Here is a 25,381-nt window from a genome sequence, read left to right as displayed (position 1 = left end):
TTGGGCTGCCCGGCCCGGGGAACGGCCGAGGGTCGACGGCCAAAGGTCGACGACGGCCAACGGCCGCGGCGCGGGAGCGAGCTGCCGCCTCAGGCCGGCGCCTCAGAGCACAGCTGGCGCGGCGCGGCCGCGCCACGGCGGGAGCCGCCGCTGCCGAGAGCGGAGCTGTCCCGGGCCCGGGCCCGGGCCCGGGCTCGGGCTCGGGGTCGCGTTCGGGCTCGGGCTGGACGGCGGGGAGCGGCGGGGAGCGGCGGGGAGCGACGGAGCCACGGCCTGGCCGGAGGCTGCCGGAGAGAGGCGGCCGACGCCGCGCCGCGCCCCGGCGCACACATGCGTCGCGGGCGGGCGGGGACGGACTCCATTTCCCGCCGCGCCCCGCGAGCGCAGGCGCAGGCGCAGTCGCGGCTGGGCGCTGTGGCGGGCGGGCGGCCGGGGCGATGAGGCGGCGGGGCGCGGTGCAGCGGAAGGTGCCGTGTCTGTTCGTGACCGAGGTGAAGGAGGAGCCGTCGGCCAAGCGGGAGCGCCAGGTGGCCCGGGGCGGCACGGGGCCGGGCGGGGGGAGTCGCTGGGCCGGGCCAGGGCCAGGGCCAGGGCCAGGGCCAGGGCTCGGGCTCGGGCTCGGGCTCGGGGGGGGGAGTCGCTGGGCCGCGTCTGAGCGACATGCACGGCAGAGCTCCCCGCCTTCCGCGCGGGAAGGAGAGGCCGCGTGGGAGCCATTTCGGCTCCGTCCCGCTCTTCTGCTGGCAAGGGGCGTCCGGGGTGCTGAGCCCGGTGCGGCGTGTGCTTTTCCCGAGTGTCGGCAGCGGTCACGCACGGCGAGGGGTGAGGCCGCTGCGAGGGGACCGCCCTGGGAGCTGGTGTGAAACCGCCCTGCCGTCCCCGCGGGCCTGTGAGCCTCGTGGGGCGAAGCCAAGCGCGCCTCTCTTTTTTTTTTTTTTTTTTTTGCTGCTGTTTTGGCACCTCCGGCTTCTGAGGGAAGGACTGGTTGGAGGCTGCGAGACGTGGAGTGCGTGCCGAGGTGAAAGCAGCGGAGCCCAGTCAGAGCTGTTTCTTCCCGAGATGCAGAAGGCAGTGTTGGGACAGGCTGGGGTGCCGTTCCCCTGCCTAGCTGTAGACCTCCAGCTTGCCTTTCCCGGTTTGAGTAGTGGCTCCTAATGCTGTCTGTCGGCTGCATCTGGGTGACTTTGTCTCGCTGGTGTTTGCCCTCTGGGTGGCAGAGCTGAAACGGTTGCCAAAACGTCGGTAACTTAATTGTTTGACCGCCGGTACCAACAGCATCTCGGTAATGGTCACGTAAGGGTACCTTCCCTACCCTGTTGTTCCTTCACACAGAAAAAGCCGACAGGGGGTTAGGTCTGGAAGTGGCCTACGCTATTTTCTGTGGTTTTCAAGGGCAGGCAAGGGTAATACAGGGGGCGATGACTGCTAGGGAAGAAGGGGGGCGGCGGTGGCAACGGTGGTGGTGGTGGTGGGAAAAGCAACAGGAACGTTTTCTCTCCCCCCTGAACGTTTTCTTTTTCGTGTAATCTTCCTAAAACCTTCACGTATGCCGCATCTGATTACTGAAATAGAAAACAGCCCTGTAACGCAACGACAGCACGTAGAAGGTTCCCACTTTGTGACTTCTGAATTCTGTTTTGAGGCTTTTTTGCCTCAGACAAGGACCTGCTTTGTGTTTTGCTAGCAGAAAGAGACAGTGCCCAGCTCACAAGTCAAAGCTGGCTGGGAAGAGAGGAGGGAGGGGTGCTGATTATCCAGGAAAACACTGGAATCCAGCCGCAACTGATTCCATGTTTGCAGGGAAACTGTTAGAGAAGCCCTCCTGGAAATGGGGGCTAGTTGTGGCTGGATATTTGTCTCGGACCCCTGGATCACTTCTTTCCTTGCTCTTCTTAAGCGGAAGCGTGTTTAGTTGGCAGCACCGATACTACGTATTTAATGCCAGGATGCTTTTGCCACCTTGCATCGCACGGGTCTGTGTATTGCACTAACATGGTGCTATTGACTTTCAGCTCCAAACTGCAAGCTTGGAGCAGCTAGTCACGGTGAATCGCTATTGCCATCGTAACAGAGGAAGGCACGTCTCAAACTTTCGTAGCGTTGGACTGGGACCCTTCTAGTTTATGTGCACTATTTGCAGCGGAAGGCAAAGTCATCTGTAAATACTAATTGAGAACGGAGAAGAGGGAGAGAGTTTGCAAACAGATTGCCTTTGTTCTTTTGTCTTAGAGTATTTCCCAGGCTGTCGTGTCTTGAAGAAACAATGGTGTATTTCAATGGCATTAGAAATCAGCAACATAATGTGTAGTACAGGCCGGCTGTGAGGAGCAAGGATCCATGTGAGAAACAGCCATGATGAGGGTTTAAAATACCTGTCTTCTTTTCAGCCCTTTAAAGTTTTGGCAACTGAAGCTATAACCGGGAAGGCGTTAGAGGCAGATATATACAATGCAATCCCTACTGAAAAGGTGGACGGAACCTGCTGTTACGTAACTACCTATACAGGTAATAAAGAAGATCCGTATGCAGATTTCTTATGTTGGCTAGAAGCCTTGTTTTACTTTGTTTTCACTTTTATTGTATGATCCATTGGATCACAGCTGTTGTGAATTCCTGTGTCATTAACCACCTTGACCACAAAGTAAGACTTACCATAAACGTAGGAGGTGTTTTATAAAGTTGTTACAGATTTTACTCTCTAAAATACATGGAAGTCTGGTTGCAGCGAACATGCCAATCGGGGACCTATTCCAGTTCTAAAATTTCCTATTGGTAAAATCTTCCTTGCGCACTAGAACTTGTATAATAAGGGGTGTCTAATTTCCTTGGGGAGGATGAAAAGAAGTATGAAAGTGGGGAGGAAAGGAGAAGACTGTGGTGGTTCGTTGCATCACTGGGGTTCATGCCTTTACCTGCAATTGTAAGGAAGCTTTGTATTACACTAGCCACGATTCTACGAATAGATTTTTAGATTCATATACGGCAGTTAACTTATGAATTTAAGTAGTGTCTTTGGATATAAGATTTCTGTAGTGGCAAATGAGAAGGCCTATCGTGCCTTTTACATGGTTGATTTCGGTACTCTGCAGGGTGTGGTTGCCTCAGTAAACTGCTGATTTTTATCCCTCTGGAAACTCTAGGGCAACCCTATCTATGGGCCAGGATGGATCGAAAACCCAACAAGCAAGCTGAAAAAAGGTTTAAACGATTCTTGTATTCATTGGAAGATTGCAAAGGTTAGTGAAGATTTCTTTCCTTCTTTTTGTCAATGTAAGTTATCCAGTTGGAAAAACACCTATAGTCTAACACAGGAAATGTCAGTGATCCTGCTTCAATTTTTCTTAATGTCAGTCTTAACTTTACTTCAAGAGAGCTTTAAACTAGAATCAGTTGGGGAAGGGGATACCAACAGCACTGCAGTAGGTAAGGGTTGGCATGGCATCACTGGAGGGTGGTGGTGCTAGTGGGAACATTTGCAACCCTCCGGGGAGCATTGAGGGCTCCGGAGCATATCTGAAATGCTTGTGCACCACCACACGCAGTATGAGAAAAAACCAGGATGAACTGGAAGCATTGGTCACCTCCCAGAGCTACAATATCATTGGTATTAGTGAGACTTGGTGGATTGAGTCCTGTGGTTGGAGGGCTACAGGCTGTTCAGGAGGGATAAGCAGGGCAGGCAAGGTGGAGGCCTTGCACTATGCGTAAGGGAGAGGTTTGGTTGTACAGCCCTTAGAGTTAGCGATGGTGTGGTTGAGGATTAGGGGAATGGAAAACAAAGGAGATGATGTAGTCAGTATCTACTACCAATCGCCCAGCTGGGAGGTAAGCGCTGATGAGTTACTCTATAGGCACTTAGGATAAATTTCTGGATCAGTAGCCCTTGTCCTTACGGGAGATTTCAACTTCCCAGACATCAACTGGTAATATCATATGGCTGTGACGAGCAGATCCTGGAAATTCTTGAAGTTTGTAGGAGATAACTTCTTGACACAGGTAGTCAGTGAGCCAACTAGGAAAGATGCCCTCCTAGACTTGCTGTTTGTGAATAGAGAAGGACTCGGGGAGGGGTGTGATGGGAGGTGGCTGCCTTGGTCACAGTGATCGTGAAATGGTTGAGTTTAAAATTTTCAGTGTAATAAGAAAAAAGGACAGTAGAGTTGCTGCCCTGGACTTCAGGAGAGCAAACTTTAAGCTCTTCAGGGAGCTGTTTAGCAGAGTACCCTGGGAATCTGCTTTTGAGGGCTTAGGAGTCCCCGGGTGCTGGTCAGTCTTTAAGAACCACCTTTTAGAAGCACAGGAGCAGGCAATTCCACTGTGTTGTAAATCAAGTAAGCAGGGCAGAACACCACTTTGGCTGAACAGGGAACTCCTCGCGGAGCTCAAGAGGAAAAAGAAACTGTATGATCTCTGGAAGCAAGGTCAAGCTTCGCAGGATGATTACAGAGCTGTGATTCGTATATGCAGGGAGAAGACATGAAAGGGCAAAGCTCAGTTAGAGTTGAAACTGGCCAGTGTTGTTTCAGATAACAAGGGCTTTTTTAGGCCCTTTTATAACAGCAAGAGGAGGTCTAAAGGAAACATTGGACCGATACTTGTTGAAGATGGTCATCTGACTAAAAGGGACGAAGAAAAAGCGGAGGCATTCAGTGCTTTTTTTGCCTCAGTCTTTAATAATACTGATACCCCCTGAGTTGGAAGACCACGAGTGTGGGAACAGTGACTTTCCATTTGTGGGTGCTGAAATTCTAAGGGACCAGCTGTTTCAGCTGCATGTTCACAGGTCCATGGGGCCTGATGGGATTCATCCCAGAGCACTGAAGGAGTCATCGGATGTTACGGCAGGACCCCTCTCATCATCTACCAAAGGTCTTGGGAGTCTGGGGAGGTCCCTGCTGACTGGAAGCTAGCCAGTGTTGCGCCAGTCTACAAAAAGGGCGTGAGAGAGGACCCAGGGAACTACAGACCTGTTAGTCTAACCTCAGTTCCTGGAAAATATATGCAGAGGATAATACTGGGTACTATTGAAAGGCATTTAAGATTAATGCAATCATCAGGCACAGTCAGCATGGGTTCACAAAGGGAAAGTCCTGTTTTAACCAATTTGATATCCTTCTGTGATGAGGTCACCCACCTCATGGATGAAGGGAAGGTGGTGGATGTAGTTTTTCTGGATTTTAGTAAGGCTTTTGATACTGTCCCCTCACAGCATCCTTCTGGACAAGTTGTCCAGCTGTGGGATAAGGGGGTTCATGGTGCACTGAGTGAAGAACTGGCTGAAGGGCAGAGCTCAAAGGGTTGTAGTACATGGGCCTACGTCTGGCTGGTGACTGGTCACCAGCGGTGTTCCTCAGGGTTCAGTTCTAGGGCCAGTTCTGTTCGCTACATTTATCAACGATCTGGGTGCAGTAGTTGAATGCATTGGCAAGTGTGATGATGATACCAAACTGGGAGGTGCTGTTGACTCTCTTGAGGGACAGGAGGCCTTGCAGAGGGATCTAGATAGATTGGAGCATTGGGCTATGATTAATGGGATGGAATTTAACAAGTCCGAATGCTGGATTCTGCACCTGGGACAGAGTAAGGCTAGGCACAAGTATAAATTGGGAGAGGAGAGGCTGAAGAGCAGCCCTGCAGAAAGGGATCTGGGTGCTGGTCGACAGCAGGCACAACAGGAGCCAGCAGTGTGCCCTGGCAGCCGAGAGGGCAGACCCCATCCTGGGGTGCATCAAACACAGCATGACCAGCCGGTCAAAAGAGGGGATCATCCCGCTGTATTCAGCGTCGGTGCGGTCTCACCCTGAGTACTGTGTGCAGTTCTGGGTCCCACAGTTTAAGAAGGATGGTCAGGTCCTTGAATGCGTCCAGAGGAGGGCAAGAAAGCTGGTGGCAGGGCTGGAAGGCATGTCCTGTGAGGAGCGGCTGAGGACGTTGGGTTTGTCTAGTTTGGAGAGAAGGAGGCTGAGGGGCGACCTCCTTGCTCTCTGCAGCTTCCCGAGGAGGGGACATGGGGAGGGAGGTGCTGAGCTCTTCTCCCTGGGGTCCAGGGATGGGACACATGGGAATGGTTCAAACCTGCGCCAGGGGAGGTTTAGACTAGACATTAGGAAGCATTTCTTTACAGAGAAAGAAGCCTGACAGTGTTTAAGAGGCATTTGGACAATGCCCTTAAGAACATGCTTTAACTTTTGGTCAGTCCTAAATTGGTCAGGGAGTTGGACTAGGTGATTGTTGTAGGTCCCTTCCAACTGAAATAGTCTATTCTATTCTACTTCTCTGGCTCTGGTTTAAATATAAGGTTAGCTATTTAGGTAGCTATGTTTTGATCGTAGTTACTTTTGAACTTTTAAACTACTCAAAGGCTACTATGCTTCTTTAAACCCCCTAACTGTAGAGTGCTTGAGTGTGCCAGATCTCGGTGCTTGTACAAAGTAACTGGGACTACTGTCTGTAAAACAAGGTTTAGATCAATGGTATTTTAATACTTGCATTGAAAGATGATCAAAACATAAAATTGGCTAACAGTTTGCCAAAAACTTAATGTTACATTTATATGTCTAGAATTTGTTTGGAATGTTGAAGAGGATTTCAAGCCTGTTCCAGATACCTGGATTCCAGCAAAGGACATAGAGTTCTGTAATGGCAATCCTTTGCCCGATGAGAATGGACATATGCCAGGTACCTATGATGCAGCACAGGTAAAATGGGGGGGGGCTTCAATTTTTGAAGTGAAATAGAATTAGTTCCAATGTTAAAAGTAGTAGTTAATCTACTTAAAGGGCTTCAACTGAAGGCATAGTTGTCACACTTGCATTCCTCTGAGGTACGACACGGTTTTTCTTGTTACTCTTTCTGTTTGTAGTTAACTGTGGGTTTTTTTAATGCATGTACAGTTCTAGTACACATTTGATAACTTCAGAAATTTACTTTGGTAAATGCAATGTTTTCTCATAGGTTGGGTGCCTGTGGAGAAAAATAGTAAGCAGTATTGCTGGCACTCATCTGTTGTAAATTACGAGGCTGAAATAGCGCTGCTATTGAAACACCATGCTGACCCAGGGCTTCTGGAAATCAGTCCAGTGCCGTTATCGGAAATTTTAGAACAAACATTGGAGCTTATTGGGACTAATATTAATGCAAATCCATATGGTAAGTTTGTATGATCTGTTCTTAAATACTTTTTTATTTAGTGATACTTTTGAGTGAAAATGATGCATTTTCTTTGTATAAGTTTGAAAAAAAAGTTCTAAGGTAGCAATGTAACCTTTTAGAAAGGAGAGAAAGGGCTAGCTCAAAAAACACTTACCAAAAATACTCACCTCAGAAAGCCGAGCTGTCATGAGAGTGTTTATGTCTATTAGACCTCTTTGCACCTGTTCTTTACCAGTTACTATAAAAATGCTTTGCTTTAGTCTTTCAAAAAATATTTTGACTGGAAAAGTTGTTTCAAATACTACTGTTAAAATATTTTTTAAGATTGACTGTTGGTACCTTTTCTTGACTTTTTTTTATTTGCTCTTCTGATGCTGTTTAGTACATTAAAGTAGAAAATTTTATTCAGTCTTTTTTTCTTTTTTTGCATCATTGGAGTTAGTCATAAGTTGCAGTTTTTAAATTATTAAATATTATGTATATTTTTTAAGGAAATGTAATTTAAGCTAAATTTTGGTTATGGCTTCTCCCTTTAAAAGCCTTACAACAAAAGAAAAATGAGGTGTGAGCACAAGTGAGTTCTAGCTTCTGAGCTTTGCTGTTAGGATAACTTGCAAGGATGGATAGGAAAAATAGTAGTTCCAGGTCTAAGCATTTTCACAGAATGTAAAGGAACTGCATAAAAAAAAATCTAATAGCTGTATTCTTAGATGAAACAAGCGTGCAGACCCGCAGGTCAGTGCAGAAGGAGGGGGAGGAGGTGCTCCAGGCGCCGGAGCAGAGATTCTCCTGCAGCCCGTGGGGAAGACCACGGTGAGGCAGGCTGTCCTCCTCACGCAGCCCCTGGAGGTCCACGGTGGAGCAGATCTCCACCTGCAGCCTGTGGAGGACCTCATGCCGGAGCAGGGGGACGCCCGAAGGAGGCTGTGACCCCGTGGAGAGCCCACGCTGGAGCAGGTTTGCTGGCAGGACTTGTGACCCCCCACACTGGAGCAGTGTGCTCCTGAAGGACTGCAGCCTGTGGGAAGGACCCACATTGGAGAAGTTTGTGGAGGACCATCTCCCGTGGGAGGGACCCCACGCTGGCGCAGGGAAGAGTGTGAGGAGCCTTCCCCCAGAGGAGGAAGGAGCGGCAGAGACAACATGTGCTGAACTGATCATAACCCCCATTCCCTGTCCCCCTGCACCACTGGGGTGGATAGGTAGAGAATTCAGGAGTGGAGTTATGCCTGGGAAGAAGGGAGGGGTGGAGGGAAGGTGTTTTCAGTTTTAGTTTAATTTCTCATTACCCTACCCTGGTTTGATTGTCAATAAATTAAATTAATTTTCCCTAAATCAAGTCTGTTTTGCCCATGACGGTAATTGGTTGAGTGGTGTCTCCTTGTCCTTATCTCGACCCAGAAGCTTTTTGTTATATCTTCTCTTCCCTGTCTAGCTGAGAGGGGAGTGATACAGCGGCTTTGGTGGGCACCTGGCGTCCAGCCAGGGTCAACCCACCACAAGAGCACACTTTTTTAATTTCCATTTTTATCAGTTTTGAAATGTTACTGTGTACTTGCTGCACCTTATTTTTGGAATTTGTAATTTTATCATCTTTGGATTTTCCAGTTGATAATATCCTTATTTCAATTTAAATTTTATTGGTAAATTGAATTACTTGCTTCCTCTCTTTCTTCTGTCTATATACCGTTCTCCTCTTCTATTCACGTCTATGTCTTCTTGGCTCTGTTGTCAAAAGAAATATGAAGAACATTTTGTGCATAATTTATTAGAGTAAAACTATCTGCTCTTTCAGAAACATTTTAAGAAGTAAACTTTCAACACTTCTAGAAGCAACAGAAATAAAAATATTTCATCCTAATATAATTCACCCATGTTTCAAAATGTTCTGTTCAAGTATTTTCCCTCTAAAACCTTCCCAAGCAGATGTTTGAGAACCATGTGGTACTTGCACAAAGAAACCAAATATGGTAGCAAGCCTGGTGAGGGATTACAGAAGGTGGTTTTAGGTGCTTTTCATCTATGTGGTGCCTCAACAGAATTTGCATCTCAGACTGGAATCAAAATGGCCTAATGCTGTGTTTGGAAGTGCCCTGGGTAAACTCATAGGAATACTGACAACTGGGCCATCTGGAGAGCTTTGAAACACAAAATTACAAAGTTGCACTTTTCTGAGCCACCCGCTTTGGACTAGTCTCCTGGAGCAGACTCATACTCTCCAAAAACCAACAAGACCACTTGGAAAAAGTGTTACTGACAATCTTCTATAAAATAAAGTAGCAGTAAAAGCATTCATCCAAGAAAAGGCAGTGCTCAACAGGGTTCAAACTTATCTCTTTGCCCTTTCAGGGAAGCACTTTCATAGCAAGCTAGAAGGCTAAGCTTGCCAGAACTATGAGGATGCTCTGCTAGTTCACATTTCGAACTGTGCAACCGCAGAGCAAACAACCTGTTAGGTCCGTGGGTGACACAGAGAGACTGGAGATAAGGAAATGTCACACTGAAGCACGGACTGCAGACTAAAGGTTTGGCCATTCATCTGAGGAACACGAGATACGGGTTCTAATCTCTGCTTTCAAGACAGCTGTAAAATGTATTAATGGTCCTTAGGGTGTCTTGTGAACGTTTGGTAGCCCGAGTCCTTTTATGAATTTGGACCTCGGCTGATCGTCGTTCAGCGATTGCAGATGCTTCGCGAGCAGTCAACCAGCAAGACAAATAGATCACACTCCTGTAGTCTCTGCTGTCCTTTGTGCAGTGCTACAGGCCAAAACCCACTTCTTGTAGTTCCTCGCTTTAACGGCAGGTACCTATTTTGCTTTCTCATCAGTAATATTGTAAAAAATGAGAAACCACAGTTTAGTTAACCGGGCAAAAGTACATGTCTGCAAACAAACGAAACCATTAACTGCTCTTTCAGACTACTCAGCATTGCTTAGACTCTTGCGGGTTTTGGTTGGGGAAGTTTTAAGAGCACTTTTACATGTTCTAGGCGGGGAGAGACACGTCCCTTTTGCTAAAAAGACTGAACTGTAACAATTTCTATCAAACAGTTACCTGAATGGTTGTTTTAGACTTAGAGAACGTTTTTGCATGTGGATTTCTTTTCCTTTGAGTTGGTGCATTGTAAGATCCTGAAGTATACTTGTCTGTAGAAAAAACATAGACGTTGTTTCTTAATTTCAGCTACGATCTCAGGAAAGACTCTCTTGGTCCAGTATGTGAATTAAATATTACATTAGCTGAAGTATCAATGAATGCATCGGGTGAATTGTATTCACCGCTGAAATACCAGCTAGTATTAAATACGGACTCTCTCTCTAGTACTTTAGAGATCATTTGTCACCTTGCGGCATTTGCGTGAGGCTCACAGGATCTTCCAAATGAGGCGATTCTGCCACGGACACCCTTGACTTTAACAAAGTGAATGGTCCTGTGTTGAAAATCTTCCCAAAGGCATCAGTTGCTTTTACATTAAACTAATCTGTAAACTAATCTCCTGTTTTATCCCTGCTTGGGAAAGCCCTAGATGCAAGGCAATATTATGTTTTTTGTGCTAGACAGCTGATTGTGCAGGAGAGTAAGCTGCCTAATGACTAACCATTTTCTGTAAAATTTGATTAAAAAATAATGTTATTAATGCTCTGGGTTTCTGTTAATTCCAGCTTAATTCCATTCATTCAAATTATTAATTCCACAATAATCCTAAAATTTTCAGTTCATGCCGAACAAGTAAGTATTACCATAGTTTTCCATTTGGGTCCAAAATCTTCTATTAGTGTCAAACTGATTCTTTTGCTTGGAGCCTTTCCAACCACGTGGCTCAGGTACTGCTGGAAAGAAAGGTAGCGAAAATGGTAACAGCTGTTCTTATGACAAAAATGCTGGTCATCTTTTTTTTTTTTAAATGCTCTATGCTTTTTTTTTAACCTGGAAATGTGGTAAGATGTATTGTTCGCATTAAGAATGTTCTCTCTGTAACCTCTATGCCAATCTGTCCACATTTAATCAAAGCAACCATTAAAAGAAAAAAACCGCAACCATTCCTGCCCAAGACGAAGCAGTGATGTTGGGGCTCATTTCGCTTACCTTTGTTCATCTGAAAGTAGGAGTTACTCTGTGTGAAGGAGGTTCCTTTTATTGGAAATTAAGACAGGGAGGCACCTCAAGGTGGAGATTCAACCCAGCTCAAGAGAGATGACGGAAACTGGCAAGGTGAAATCAATTTCTTAACTTATGATCACTGAAATTATTTACCACTAAATTTTTTGATGAAGTGACAGATGAAAATAAACCCCAGTCATCCAGAGGTGAGAGTATTGGTATATTTGTGCCCATCGGAAAAACGTTGCATGCATCCCTCTTTGTTGGGCAGAGAAGTGAATTCCTGCTATGAAGGTACCTAAATTATTGTTTGTGAATATTCTGTCTGACCAACTGTAAAGCTTTATAAAGCTTTACATGTCTGTCTGTGGATAGTGCTGCAGTCTACTTAGATTGGATCAAATTAGACTGGATCAAATTTACTCTTGCCCATATTTAGCCATAAATCAGTTCATATTCACATGCAGGGACAAATGGAAAGCAGCGCGATACAGACAGGTGTATTTGAGGCATTTTAAGACTCCTCTGTGAGCAGGAACCCACCTGTAGATCCACTGAACTTTGGTTCTTGGGTGGCGGTGACAGTACGGTAGACTACATATGCTGATCTTCGAGGTTCTGAAGAATTAAAGTCAGTCTTTCTTCCAGTTTCTCTCTCATAAGGAATATAAGAAGAAGCAGTTTGATCATCCTTCCTTTGACCCCTTGGTTGGTACCTTGGTTTGGCTTTGGGGTCTGAAGTGCGAATTCCTAAAAGTGAAAGAACAAACTTAAGCAATAATGTTGTGCTACTACTCAAAATTTGACCTATTGCAGGAGGTTGGAAGACAAGATTCAAAAAATGGTCTTTGTGGACAGCCGAATCCAAATACAATCAGTTATTTTATCGACCATGTGATGTTCAGCAATGAGAAGCTGATGCTAAAGTATATTACCTCCGTTTTCAGAGGATCTGCAATCTGTTCTGGGAATACTCTCTGTTGGTCCTCTCCTTCCTTTAGTCTGTCCTTCTCTCTTTGTATTATTCAATTTTGTAGGAATTGCATTACCATCACCTGGAAAGGCAACAGAAAGAAGGTTTTAGCTGCTTGTGTGTAAGCAGCACACGGAATGGCACTGCCATTCTCTTCCCCCCCACCTCGACGAGCTAGCGATTGGTTCAGTGCAGTTTTGTAACTGAGCACCTGACGCTTAACTCTCACGCTTTCTAAGAAAATACCATAATGCACAGGTTGAAGAAGACTGTGGGTGCAAAGTAAAGAGCCAGCTACAAATTACCTGCTCATTCTTTAGTCCCTCACTTTTCATGAATGATATTTATGAGCCCTATCCAATTGAGTTTATGGTGTTTTCAAGATGCATGTCATCATAGTACCTAAAGCCTCTGAGAACTCAGCTGAGGCAATGCTTTGGGGAAACATCTCTGAATGTATCTGTCTTTTCAGACTGTCTTAAATGCAGCCCTGAACACAATCCCCTCATGCACTACTGTCCTCTGAGTGCTGACTACCTGCCCATATACATCCTTTCTCTGCACTGCATAGGTGGTACATGGACCCCTGCAACATCCACGGTTGAGCCCATGGAGACCAATGCACTCCGAAGGACACCTTCTGGCTGAACGACGAATTACCTCTTCTGTCTGTAGCATCTAGGTGCATCCTGGACACGGGCGGTTTGTGAACGTAACAAAATACTACAAATGATGCGGCTAAACTTGGAAGAGCCTTGGTCGCGCAGGTAAGCCCGCTTCAAACTACAAACAGAACTTCACAAGGGGAGCTGCAGTATGAAGCAACCACAGTGCTCTTCACCTGGCCCCTGCTACTCTGCAGGGAGACGTGGCTTTGCCTGTTCTTCCCTTTCTCCTGCTAATGTAAATAAGCGCTTTTGGTTCCCCTCAGTTCAGGCCAGAATGCAGCAGAAATTCTGTACTTCTGCTTCAGTTTGGGGGCTGGTTTAAAGCCCAAACAATCATAAATCCAGCCCAATCCAAACTCCAGTGAAATCCCAGGTGTGGAAAAATACCATGCAAAGCAAGACCATTCTTTCATCCCCTGCTGGGAGGAAAAAAGTTGAACGAGAAGCCCTTCTTGAAAGGAAACTGAAATTCTACTGCACAATTACTGCTACTACTATCAATATTTGCAGTAGGCTGAGAAGTTAAAGGTGGACTATTGTGAGGCTTCTTAAATATTTCCAAAGAATAAATCACATAAAAGATGCTGTAAAAAGTGGGGATCAGTGTATTTGTGCCCGTCGGCACATCGTTGCATTCATCCCTCTTTGCTGGGCAGAGAAGTGAATTCCTGCTATGAAGGTGGCTCTATTATTGTTTGTGAATATTCTGTCAGACTAATTGTAAAGCTTTATGAAGCTTTACATTTCTGTCTGTGGATAGTGCTGCAATCTATTTATGAAAATTATGCTGGATCAAATTTACTCTTGCCCATTTTTAGCCATAAATCAGTTCATATTCACCTGCAGGAACAAAATCAAAAGCAGTGTGATACAGACAGGTACGTCTGAGGCATTTTAAGACTCCTCTGTGAGCAGGAACCCACCTGTAGACCCGTTGAACTTTGGTTCTTGGGTGATGGTGACAGTAGGGTACAATGCAAGTGCTGATCTTCGAGGTTCTGAAGAATTAAAGTCAGTCTTTCTTCCAGTTTCTCTCTCATAAGGAATATAAGAAGAAGCAGTTTGATCATCCTTCCTTTGACCCCTTGGTCGGTACCTTGGTTTGGCTTTGGGGTCTGAAGTGCGAATTCCTAAAAGTGAAAGAACAAACTTAAGCAATAATGTTGTGCTACTACTCAAAATTTGACCTATTGCAGGAGGTTGGAAGACAAGATTCAAAAAATGGTCTTTGTGGACAGCCGAATCCAAATACAATCAGTTATTTTATCGACCATGTGATGTTCAGCAATGAGAAGCTGATGCTAAAGTATATTACCTCCGTTTTCAGAGGATCTGCAATCTGTTCTGGGAATACTCTCTGTTGGTCCTCTCCTTCCTTTAGTCTGTCCTTCTCTCTTTGTATTATTCAATTTTGTAGGAATTGCATTACCATCACCTGGAAAGGCAACAGAAAGAAGGTTTTAGCTGCTTGTGTGTAAGCAGCACACGGAATGGCACTGCCATTCTCTTCCCCCCCGCCTCGACGAGCTAGCGATTGGTTCAGTGCAGTTTTGTAACTGAGCACCTGACGCTTAACTCTCACGCTTTCTAAGAAAATACCATAATGCACAGGTTGAAGAAGACTGTGGGTGCAAAGTAAAGAGCCAGCTACAAATTACCTGCTCATTCTTTAGTCCCTCACTTTTCATGAATGATATTTATGAGCCCTATCCAATTGAGTTTATGGTGTTTTCAAGATGCATGTCATCATAGTACCTAAAGCCTCTGAGAACTCAGCTGAGGCAATGCTTTGGGGAAACATCTCTGAATGTATCTGTCTTTTCAGACTGTCTTAAATGCAGCCCTGAACACAATCCCCTCATGCACTACTGTCCTCTGAGTGCTGACTACCTGCCCATATACATCCTTTCTCTGCACTGCACAGGTGGTACATGGACCCCTGCAACATCCACGGTTGAGCCCATGGAGACCAATGCACTCCGAAGGACACCTTCTGGCTGAACGACGAATTACCTCTTCTGTCTGTAGCATCTAGGTGCATCCTGGACACGGGCGGTTTGTGAACGTAACAAAATACTACAAATGATGCGGCTAAACTTGGAAGAGCCTTGGTCGCGCAGGTAAGCCCGCTTCAAACTACAAACAGAACTTCACAAGGGGAGCTGCAGTATGAAGCAACCACAGTGCTCTTCACCTGGCCCCTGCTACTCTGCAGGAAGACGTGGCTTTGCCTGTTCTTCCCTTTCTCCTGCTAATGTAAATAAGCGCTTTTGGTTCCCCTCAGTTCAGGCCAGAATGCAGCAGAAATTCTGTACTTCTGCTTCAGTTTGGGGGCTGGTTTAAAGCCCAAACAATCATAAATCCAGCCCAATCCAAACTCCAGTGAAATCCCAGGTGTGGAAAAATACCATGCAAAGCAAGACCATTCTTTCATCCCCTGCTGGGAGGAAAAAAGTTGAACGAGAAGCCCTTCTTGAAAGGAAACTGAAATTCTACTGCACAATTACTGCTACTACTATCAATATTTGCAGTAGGCTGAGAAGTTAAAGGTGGACTATTGTGAGGCTTCTTAAATATTTCCAAAGAATAAATCACATAAAAGATGCTGTAAAAAGTGGGGATCAGTGTATTTGTGCCCGTCGGCACATCGTTGCATTCATCCCTCTTTGCTGGGCAGAGAAGTGAATTCCTGCTATGAAGGTGGCTCTATTATTGTTTGTGAATATTCTGTCGGACTAATTGTAAAGCTTTATGAAGCTTTACATTTCTGTCTGTGGATAGTGCTGCAATCTATTTATGAAAATTATGCTGGATCAAATTTACTCTTGCCCATTTTTAGCCATAAATCAGTTCATATTCACCTGCAGGAACAAAATCAAAAGCAGTGTGATACAGACAGGTACGTCTGAGGCATTTTAAGACTCCTCTGTGAGCAGGAACCCACCTGTAGACCCGTTGAACTTTGGTTCTTGGGTGATGGTGACAGTAGGGTACAATGCAAGTGCTGATCTTCGAGGTTCTGAAGAATTAAAGTCAGTCTTTCTTCCAGTTTCTCTCTCATAAGGAATATAAGAAGAAGCAGTTTGATCATCCTTCCTTTGACCCCTTGGTCGGTACCTTGGTTTGGCTTTGGGGTCTGAAGTGCGAATTCCTAAAAGTGAAAGAACAAACTTAAGCAATAATGTTGTGCTACTACTCCAGATTTGACCTATTGCAGGAGACTGGGGGCTGGAAGATGAGATAGTCCAGTTGAAATATGGATTGTCCATATTGGACACCAAGAACAGAAATTTAGTAGGTAGTGCTAAATCATCTAACAGTTTAAAAAGCAACAATGAGGAAGGCAACTATTTTCTCAAAATACCTTTGCCTGTTCCTGTATTAGGTGAATTTCTTGGCTCCTCAGATATCCCTTTCTCTTCCTGTACTTCTTGATAGTGATGGCTTTTTACCAGCTCAGTGTGGTTGGTTTCTGCGGGATTAAAATAGCACGTATTTACTGCTTTAAAAAGCACGCAAAATTTTCATATCAAAAAATGCAATGATATATTTCCTCTCACAGAGTTCATGGTCACAAAATCTTGAAAGCAAAGTCAAAAAGTGACTGTAAACACAAAGACTAATGCTACTTTGAACTCGTACAATGGCTTTGACCAGTGCTGGCTCAGAATTCTTCTCATTATGAATTAGAAAATCTTCATGAATACTGTACTCTCTGCTTTTTCCTGAATGTAGCTAATGATAAATAAAGACATATATTACAAGGTGTATTCATGTATTTGTTACTGATCCCTCATCCGTAGTCTAAATATATCTAAATACTTTTTCAGAAATAGCTTATCAAAGCTATTTTAATATGAAACATTTTAGGTGTAGAAGTAAGAAAGAAATAATTCTGCCCAGTTCTATTGAGCAATTTAGGCTGGAAAAAGCGTCAGTTAAAAGTGCATGACATGGAGACAATTTTTCCATTCCCTTTTTTGTATTAGCACATCATCCTATTCAAATCTGTTTTACATAAAACAGTATTATCAAGATTTTATCCCTGAAATTTACACGAAATACACAACAACTATTATTTTTTTGATTAAAAGTAGCAGGTCTTATTTCTGCCCAGCAATTTTTGATGACTGATCTACTGATTGCTCTGGTGTCTTGTTACCTTAAGAACATAACTCTCTCCTAATATGGCGTCATATATTACTTATTCAGTAAAAAAACGAATACAGATTTCTTTCAGTCCTGTCACTTGCTCAAGAACGAAGGCGAAACCTAATGAAGGGGGTGAATATGTATTAATTTGTATTCCTTTGACCTTAATTATGTTGGATCAAGCCCAACAGTCAAAACAAAATGGAACTCTCTTGTTACTGTCTTTTAGAAGACACTTAAAGGGGGTATTTACTTAATCTCAATTTAGTTATAGAAAAGTTTGCGGTGTCACTACATTTCATCATCTAGACACCCAAGACAGCCCGCAGAGAGCGCAAACACCTCTGGGCAAGTGACTCATCTCACCTTCCTGTGGCACTATCTTACGATGCAATAAACAGCCCCGTAAGAGTGCCTGTCTCTCCATTTAACAACAGAGATCCCGGATGAGACATTTCAGCTACACACCTCGCCTTAGGGTGGTTAAAGTTAGACTACATAAATCTTGACCGTGAAGAAAAATTACATGAAAGACCTATGTTGTGTATCTCAGGAAAGTACACATAGGGTTAATAGCCCATTTCTACCTTTTCCATCTACAGTCGATGCAGGTAGTCACCACATGTGTGACACTATTTATGTATATCTGTATGGGGGAAAATTAAGTAAGTTTTTTTATCCTCTTTGTAATAGGCTGTCTTTTATTGTCACTAAATTAAAGAAGCGAGGAGGAGGGGCAAGCTATGTAATAGTTTCTCCCTGTGACAGTAATTTTAAAAGTGGTAAACATTGTCCAAGAAGATGAAAAGTACTTGCCTTTCTGCAAGTGTTGCTCAGTAGCTTCCAAGGGCAATAGCTCATTTTCCCGAGGTGCAGACACAGTTTTTGTTGATTGGTGTTTGTGGGGGTACTGAATCCCGTAATACTCTCCTAAACATACCCCAAGAGGGGAAAAAAAAAAACCCAAAGTTTACTATATTGGCAGCATTGCTGTTTAGGAAAGAGTGACTAGTTTCATATTTACCAGACTTATAGCATATTTCCTTTATTGCTCTTTCCTCTTCAAGATCTGCAGCAGTCCTAGGCACCCACTCAGGAACACCTGTAGGAAATATTTTTAAAAGATTACCAGGTAGCTTTACAAAGACCTTCAACAATTCTTGATAATCAAGGACCATAGTGACTTTCATTTTGGTCACGGTTGGGTTTTTTTCTGACTGTGACCTCTGCTTCTGGACAGAAAAATGATTCCTTAATACTGGGTATTTCCAAGTGCAATGGAACTGCAGTTACAACCCATACTAAGAAGCTAATGTTTGTTGATTTAAAAGGATTCCAAACCACCTTTAGTGCTCATTTGGAAAATGATCCTTCATTTACACCCAAAAGGAAATCTTCCGATTAAACATGTCACCAGGGAGTGCTTGTCGCAAAACCTCTGCCCAAAGTTACTGCTGTGTAATGTCTGCCGGCGGAGCTGCTGAAGCGAGCACTCCTTACCTGTCTCAGTGAAGGCTCCTAAGGCTAGCAGAGCCCTGCTTTTGATACCATTTAAGTTGACGTGGCTTACTCAGACTGAAGCCGAGTTAGGAAGCACTAACGGGCAGCCCTGCCAGCCAACCTGAAGGGCAGGGGGAAAGTGAAAAGCAGCTTGGGGCTGCCTGAGAACTAGCACAGTAATGTGCAGCGTGCACGCGTGAGAGTAGGTTCGTCTCTCACTTTCAGTCTCTGGGAATGTGCAATTCATTCCTTCCCTATGCATCTCTGGTCTCTCAGGCAACGGTTTAATGACATGGAAAAAAAATGGAAAAAGAAAAGAAAATAAATATATACACATTCACATTCAGTTAAACTAGTGAAGAGTTTTGTATGGGTTCTCTTTGCTAGTTTTAAGACGAACTTCCTGTAGTAAAATGAGACTGCCTACAGGGTTTAGGAAGTCAGTCGAACAAATTACTTAAGTTGAAGTCACGCAACTGTCTTTTGTAAACAAACCTGTGACTTCACCTTCAGTGACGAGTGTGTACAGCCCCTGCTTTTGTTTCCCAGAAAAGCAGTGCCTCCTAAACCTGTAATTTGGCCCCTGAATTTTGAGAAATTTGAAGAGTATTTGATGGTCGTCTCAATTGTGTCAAAGGAAGAAAAAACCCGCTTACAATTCTCTTCCTCTTCATCGTCCTCTTCATCATCGTCATCGTCATTGATGTTTATAATCACTGGAGGATGAATTGGTAGTACAATATTCTTTTGAGTTCTGAGTAATTCTTGACGATGCGCTGGATGCAGAATCCCTCCTTGGACACCCTGTTGCAGTGGGGCACCTGCAGAAAAGAGCATTATATTTATTTTGTTAGGCGGGAACTAGAATATCAAATCCAGGCTCAGACCAGCAGGTATAGTTTTGAAATCATTATCATGCTGGAGGAGTCGTTAAATAGACAGATTGTGCCTTTTAGGAAAAATCTTCTGCAGAGGCTGGCAAAAGAGCATCTTCCCACTACAGAAGGTGTGAAAAAACAGGTAGATATTTACAGCATGGGGAAACATGCGATTAGTAATACCTGGGCTGAAGTGAGTAAGGCAGTTTAGGACCCCACCTGTGAAAATATTTTAAACATGCCGAGTAATAGGCAGGCCTGTATCCCTCCCCATGGCATCAATTGTGAGGAATTTAGCAGCGCTAAGCACGGGATTACCTATTTTTGGCTTGTAGACATTTTTTTTCTATCAGAATTTTCTGAATGACAGCTCTCTTTCTTACTCAGTCCAAAATGTAGATTTTGAGAAGGAATATGAAGTTCATGAAAATAATGTACACTTAATTAGAAGACAATCGGGAGAGATACTCTTTTCCTTAGGAATTTACCCATAATGTTTGCCACAAAAGTATTTCAGTACTGGGATAGCATTTTGGGAGAGCCAGGAAATGCAACAGACTGAAAATAAAAATGATGAAAAATGGTGAGCCTGTTTGTACTGTTCAAGCCGACCAGTTTGCAACTATAAATACAATCAGGATTGAAGTTGGGTATTTTTTCCACTTTTAAAGAAAAAGATGAAGCATGGGCATTTTCTTTTAGTCCAGTTGTTGTTATTCTTGTGCATCTCTTGCTTGCCTATGAGCAGCATGCATATCGTATTAGACCCGTTTTAATAACGCTACTGCAGATCAGATTTGTCCTATCTCCTGCAAGAGAAAGTAAGATACAACATTTTAACCTCATAGAGCCTTTTTCACTGTCCAGAACAGGATATTATTAGCTCTGGGGAGGGTAAGCCAAATCAGGCTTGAATTAGTTTAACAAGATTTGTAAGTATTGAAACGAATAAATGCAGTTTTAATGTTTGCAATGTTATTGTGCAGCACACGGACTTTGAATTTATACGTACTGCAGTACAAAGTAAAAGGCTTGGGTCCATTTTCTCGTTCGGATTGTTGAATGTTGCTCTTATGCAGGATACCCTCGTCCACAGTGCCTCTTGGGCACGGTCTCTGACTCACACCGCACCCAAAAGCGTGCCTATGTGATGTTTACGACAGCACTAGGTGCCAGGGACTGATGCTGTGGCTGTGGGAACTCTACTAAAAGCCATAAGGGCACTCATAGAAACAGCACTCAAGTTCTTGCCTTGGTCCTGTGTGGTTAGTTAGGCTCCACATGCCCAGGTATGACAGGCTACCTTTTCCTGGGCGATTTTCAGGAACAGAAGGTGTTTGCTTCTGACTAGAGGTCTTTGTGGACTTCTCTTATGACACCTGTCTCCAGCTCTGGAGATAAGGCCCACGAACAACTCTGGTTTAGTCCACTTGTTCGTGCATCCATGACAAGTCATGCTGCCTTGCTCTCACTCCTCTTTCCGCCTGATTTCTGACAGCTGTCTTGGTTCCCTGCCCTGGACTCTTACCCTGTTCCAGGCTCCAGCTGTCTACCAGGACTCCTGGCAGACAAGAGCTCCTTTTTGAAAGGACTGAGGAAAAAAAACAACTTCAAATGGCGGGTTTTTCCCTAAAGAGTTGTGCTGCGTTACACACTATTACCGTACTTCAGTAGCCTGCACCCAGTGTTCAAGCCCGAAAGGCTTATTCAGAACGATGAACTGGAAATACATCTGCGCACACGGCACTGTAATCTTATGTTATCTATAGAACGGGTGTCTCATCCATGTAACATGTTGTGCTCTATCAACAGATGTTGCTGCTAGTGGCCCTACCAACCTCCTCCCCCCACCACACACACTACTTTTCATTTCTCTTAAATGATTACCTGCCTACTAACCGTTTTCACTGCTAGAGGGATTTCATCTAGCAAATACCCAAGGAAAGCAATATTTTTACTCCACGGGTCTCAGCAACCTAAATTGCCACTTGTGACTTCATCTTTTACGTCCCTGATAGTTCCGAAGATCCGCAACATGAGAGCTAAAAAAATTCACGTGGCAACCCTATTCAAATGCCAATACAATTCCTTTCTTGGCCTTCAACTTGCTGGGAGAGCAGGTCGTACCTGATTGATTTGCCACGGTACATTTCTGGGCCTTAATATATATTACGTAAGCACCGGAAGGACATTTTTGTGTATTTACTTGCTCTAATGCACAAATTGTTGAGAAAATATTTTTACTCACTGTTGGTAGGTGGCAAAAAAAGTCCATTTATATTACGAGGCTTGCTATGATGGAAGGCACAGTTGAACCTCACACAGCCTACGGGTTGTGTTTCCCAGAAGCAGGGGACGTTGCTGTACGTTCGCTGCAGGAGAAAACAGTTTTCAGATACTGTAAATATAACAATAAAAATGGACTAAATGGCTTCGTACATGGTGTACCGCTGTGAACACCTGACTATGATTTTGTGGGACCACGTTCTGACATTTTAGAAGTTCTAAAGTTATCTCTAAAGTTATCTTAAGCTCCAGGTAGCTATAAAGCTGTCTTGAGTTAGGTCAGTGGAGCTTTCATGAGGTACAACTGTTCCCAGACAAGAACAGGAGTAAAGCAGTGTGCTTACTGCACCGCAGACTTTTCCTGAGATGCTGGGAAGAAAAAAAATCTATTAGTCACTTAATGGACACGTGGCGGAGTTTCCTTTCCTGCACAATGGGATAATCAGGTCAATCTCAAGATGAAATCTGCTGTACAAGTGCCAATCTTAACACTAGTGCTCTCCTGCCGTTAAAGGACCCGGGTCCTTGGGAAAATAAAGAGTAAGAAACAAAACCCAGAAAGATTCCCAACAAAACCTGAAAAACTAAAAAGTTGGGAACTTGCAAGCCTCGTACAGACTTGTCAGACTTGGATTTCAAAACACGGGAGAAAATCTTTTGTTCCAGTTCCCATTGGGAACGTCAACTCGGCAGAAGAAAGTCACTTTTGTTTTCAGACTTAAAAACCGTGCTTGAAGAGACTTGCTCCTTTCTACCTTTATTTCAATATCTCTCAATCTGCCAAACAGATGTGAACATCTCCCCTGTCTCCGTAAGGAGCCCTCAGAATCACAGCCAAGAGGTTTTTCACAGTGGCAGAACCTGCACCTGGAACCCTCATGAGGAAAATGACTTTGTGGGTAAGTCACACGAGATTCCCATAACCTAGCGGTTGCCTTAAACGTGAATCTCCTCTTTTGAAACATTTTGGTTTTGATTCATGGGGGAGATGACGCAGTAGTCCACATGTAACGGTACTACGGTGACAAGCATTTGCAAGTTACTGCAAATACTCAGGATTTGATGTTGTGAGACAACTGTCATTACTCTCTGCTCACAGCATCTCCCAGCTGTTTTTATACAAGACAAACAGAAGCCTCATGGCAGCAAAAGAATATCTACAGGATTTGTTTAATTATTTGTTTAATTATTGCTGCTTTCCTCATAGATACACTCCCACTGCTGCTCTCCCTCTATCGCTCAATATGTGGCCAGCTAAAAAGTCTGCACAATATTGGAGAGAAAGCACTTTCACAATGAGAGTCACTTTCGTTAGTCATACTTAAAATTATTTTTCTGTATCTCTGCCTTATTGAAGTTTACAGATATTAGCGTCATCTCCGACTATGGAATTCACTTCTCCTTATAACCTGAGGTATCTTCCTCAAGCACATGATAAACTCATAATCCCAAAGAGGCAAGTGCTCATGGCCATTACCCTGAACATGTGAACTCAGGTTTATGTCCTGGATATGAACTCCATCCCAGCCGAGAGCTGGAAATGCCAGGTTGCTGGTCATTTCCGCAGGAGTTTGTGTGCGGTTTTTTAAAGGAAAACAAAGTCACGCTGGGAACTATTTGAATACTTGAAGGTAAGTTTCACCCAGTTCCAGACATTAACAGCTGGGTCTAGGAGCAGCATCTCCAAAGCGTGCCACTTTTGGACTGGAGTCAGTACAAGTGGGCCATCCCCTGAGACACGCTGGGGTCTGGAGCCAAAGCCCACCTCCCAGGCACTGACACCTAAATCCCCGGTGCTGAAATGGATGCAGTAATGGACGCAAATATTACATAATGAGCCTCCCTTTCAGCATGGGTATATCGAGAAAATCAAGGACACAAACCACTCTAAAATCTACAGCATTTACCTGTGCATAGGGGGAGTGAAAATGGGAATAACGGTCATTCCCAACTGCAGCCATTTTCACCTCTGGTGCTTCTCCTCCACTCTCTTAGTACTGGCGGAACATACGTCAAACCGTTAAAGCTGTCAACATCCAGGCAAATCGTAATCTTAGCCTGAAAGCGGTAGTTTTCTTTCGAAATCTGGGCCTTCAGAACCTTAGCCGAGCTGCTTCTTTGAAACAAAACTCCACCAGACGCCAAAAGACACTTGAACGAAGGAGCTGCTGCCTTCTCCTGGCTTGTGGAACCTACGAAGGCAGTTGTTGTCCGGTATAGAATGTTAGCGTTCCGCTGTTGCCAAGGGCTCCTCCAGCTCATGACATCAGCATGGTGGTGCTCTGGGACCTGTCCGGCTTGAACATCTTCGTTTATCTCCATTGCTTCAGAGTAAAATAGGGAAGATTGGACCCTTTCAAAGAGTCTCCCGGTGCCTCTTTAATGTAAAACGGAGCAAAGCCATCTGTCAGGGTTTAAATAATGCCCAACTCCTTGCCGCAGGAACTGTGGTCTTGGAAACAAATCTTTGATACCACAAAGACAAATCTTACTCTTTGACTACTTTTTAAACCAAAATCCTGGTGCCCAATGTGTTTTTTCTTACTGTTGGACGGAGGAGCTTGCTCCTTCCTGCCAGTACACTGTTGGCTGTTAACTGCTTCCACTGTTGGGGTTCATTGCTTTTTCTTGCTTCCACGATGGCCACTGCCACGGCTAAAGCAGAAAGAGCAGCGTACGCTTGTGTCCCTAATTAACACCTCTGTTCCCACGCAGGTCCTAGGCTGCCTCTGACCAAAAAATACCTCGCGGGGGAAAGAAAGTTTCAGTCCCGGCAAATGGTAAGGCATACGGTCATCCCCAGGACAGGGGGTCAGATTTGCAACACTGAGAGACACCAGTGACTCGCAGGTGAACGCTTCAGAGCACTGTTAGATCAAAGCCTGGGAACGTTTCAAGTGAAACATCAAAGGCAGCGCAGAAAGGATAAGGAGCCGCAAGCTCAGGAGAGAAGGATGCCATCGCTTGAAGATCATCAGGATACAGATGAAGCCAAAGAGAAGGGAGGTAGACACAAGGCAGAATTCAAGAAAGAGGAGTAGTGGTTCCTAGCACCGCCAGAAGTGCACGTGACTGGTGGTTCCTTGGGAAAAACCAGCACCACTGGACTGGACGGACTCATCCCCGGAGCACACCTGTACTGTACGCCATTGGTCTGCCGGTGGGCATGGTGACCGATGCGTACGTGAGAAGCGGGCGCCAGTGACCCCGTGGGCACAAGCGGTACAAGGCTGGCTCAGCCAAGCTGGGGAAGAAGTACGAAGCCGTTGAGACGACTGGAAGCCTCCTCGTCTCTCTAAGGAGCCTATCAACTTGTTTGTAACTCGAGTATCAGCGGGTGGCCCCTTGAAGACTAACTGCGAAGGGAAATACCGCATGCCTGGCCACCGGGACTTTGTCACTGGAAGAAGGGGATTTCGACAGGAATGACGTCACCACAGTACCGAATGAAACTGCTGACTGGGATGGAGGTGGGGAGTACTGGCGAGACCTGCGAGCGGAGAAGCGATGTGAAAAGGCTCCCACAGTTCTGTAACCCCTGCAACTGACTGGGGGGCGTAGGGGAAGGAAAATTCAGGAGAGCAGATGAGGGCCATGAATAATGCACTGTTGGGGGCAGGAGCAGCCATCGGCAGGCAGTGTTAACACTGCCAAGAGCTATCCAAACA

The 25,381-nt window shown here is 44.7% G+C and overlaps 2 protein-coding genes across 2 annotated transcripts; one reads left to right on the top strand and one right to left on the bottom strand.

Annotated features, from left to right (window-relative positions):
• The first annotated feature begins 413 nt into the window (after positions 1-413).
• On the top strand, positions 414-7,720 carry LOC128135350 (uncharacterized protein C12orf29 homolog). The gene is made up of 6 exons (XM_052774176.1): positions 414-527; positions 2,388-2,505; positions 3,141-3,236; positions 6,562-6,678; positions 6,955-7,149; positions 7,692-7,720. The coding sequence occupies exons 1-6, from the start codon at positions 438-440 to the stop codon at positions 7,718-7,720; spliced, it is 645 nt and encodes a 214-aa protein (XP_052630136.1). The 5' UTR covers positions 414-437.
• Positions 7,721-8,805: 1,085 nt separating this feature from the next.
• LOC128135349 (uncharacterized protein C12orf50 homolog) lies at positions 8,806-23,674 on the bottom strand. The gene is given in 12 exon segments (XM_052774175.1): positions 8,806-8,877; positions 10,210-10,301; positions 10,896-10,985; positions 11,800-12,006; positions 12,192-12,311; positions 13,821-14,071; positions 14,134-14,332; positions 17,866-17,979; positions 18,074-18,151; positions 19,206-19,370; positions 21,676-21,799; positions 23,621-23,674. Coding segments are annotated over 12 exon segments (1,566 nt in total).
• Between the last annotated feature and the right edge of the window lie 1,707 nt (positions 23,675-25,381).

The sequence above is a fragment of the Harpia harpyja genome, chromosome 23 (genome assembly GCF_026419915.1).
Source record: "Harpia harpyja isolate bHarHar1 chromosome 23, bHarHar1 primary haplotype, whole genome shotgun sequence".
NCBI lineage: Eukaryota > Metazoa > Chordata > Aves > Accipitriformes > Accipitridae > Harpia > Harpia harpyja.
This window is presented reverse-complemented; position numbering and strand designations above follow the sequence as displayed.

What these genes read in the sequence shown, in the direction of transcription:
- LOC128135350 (XM_052774176.1), top strand. Translation starts at nt 438, where the DNA reads ATGAGGCGGCGGGGCGCGGTGCAGCGGAAGGTGCCGTGTCTGTTCGTG. An exon ending in TTACGTAACTACCTATACAG is followed by an intron (nt 2,506 to 3,140) that starts GTAATAAAGAAG and finishes TGGAAACTCTAG; the next exon opens with GGCAACCCTATCTATGGGCC. An exon ending in TGAGAATGGACATATGCCAG is followed by an intron (nt 6,679 to 6,954) that starts GTACCTATGATG and finishes GTTTTCTCATAG; the next exon opens with GTTGGGTGCCTGTGGAGAAA.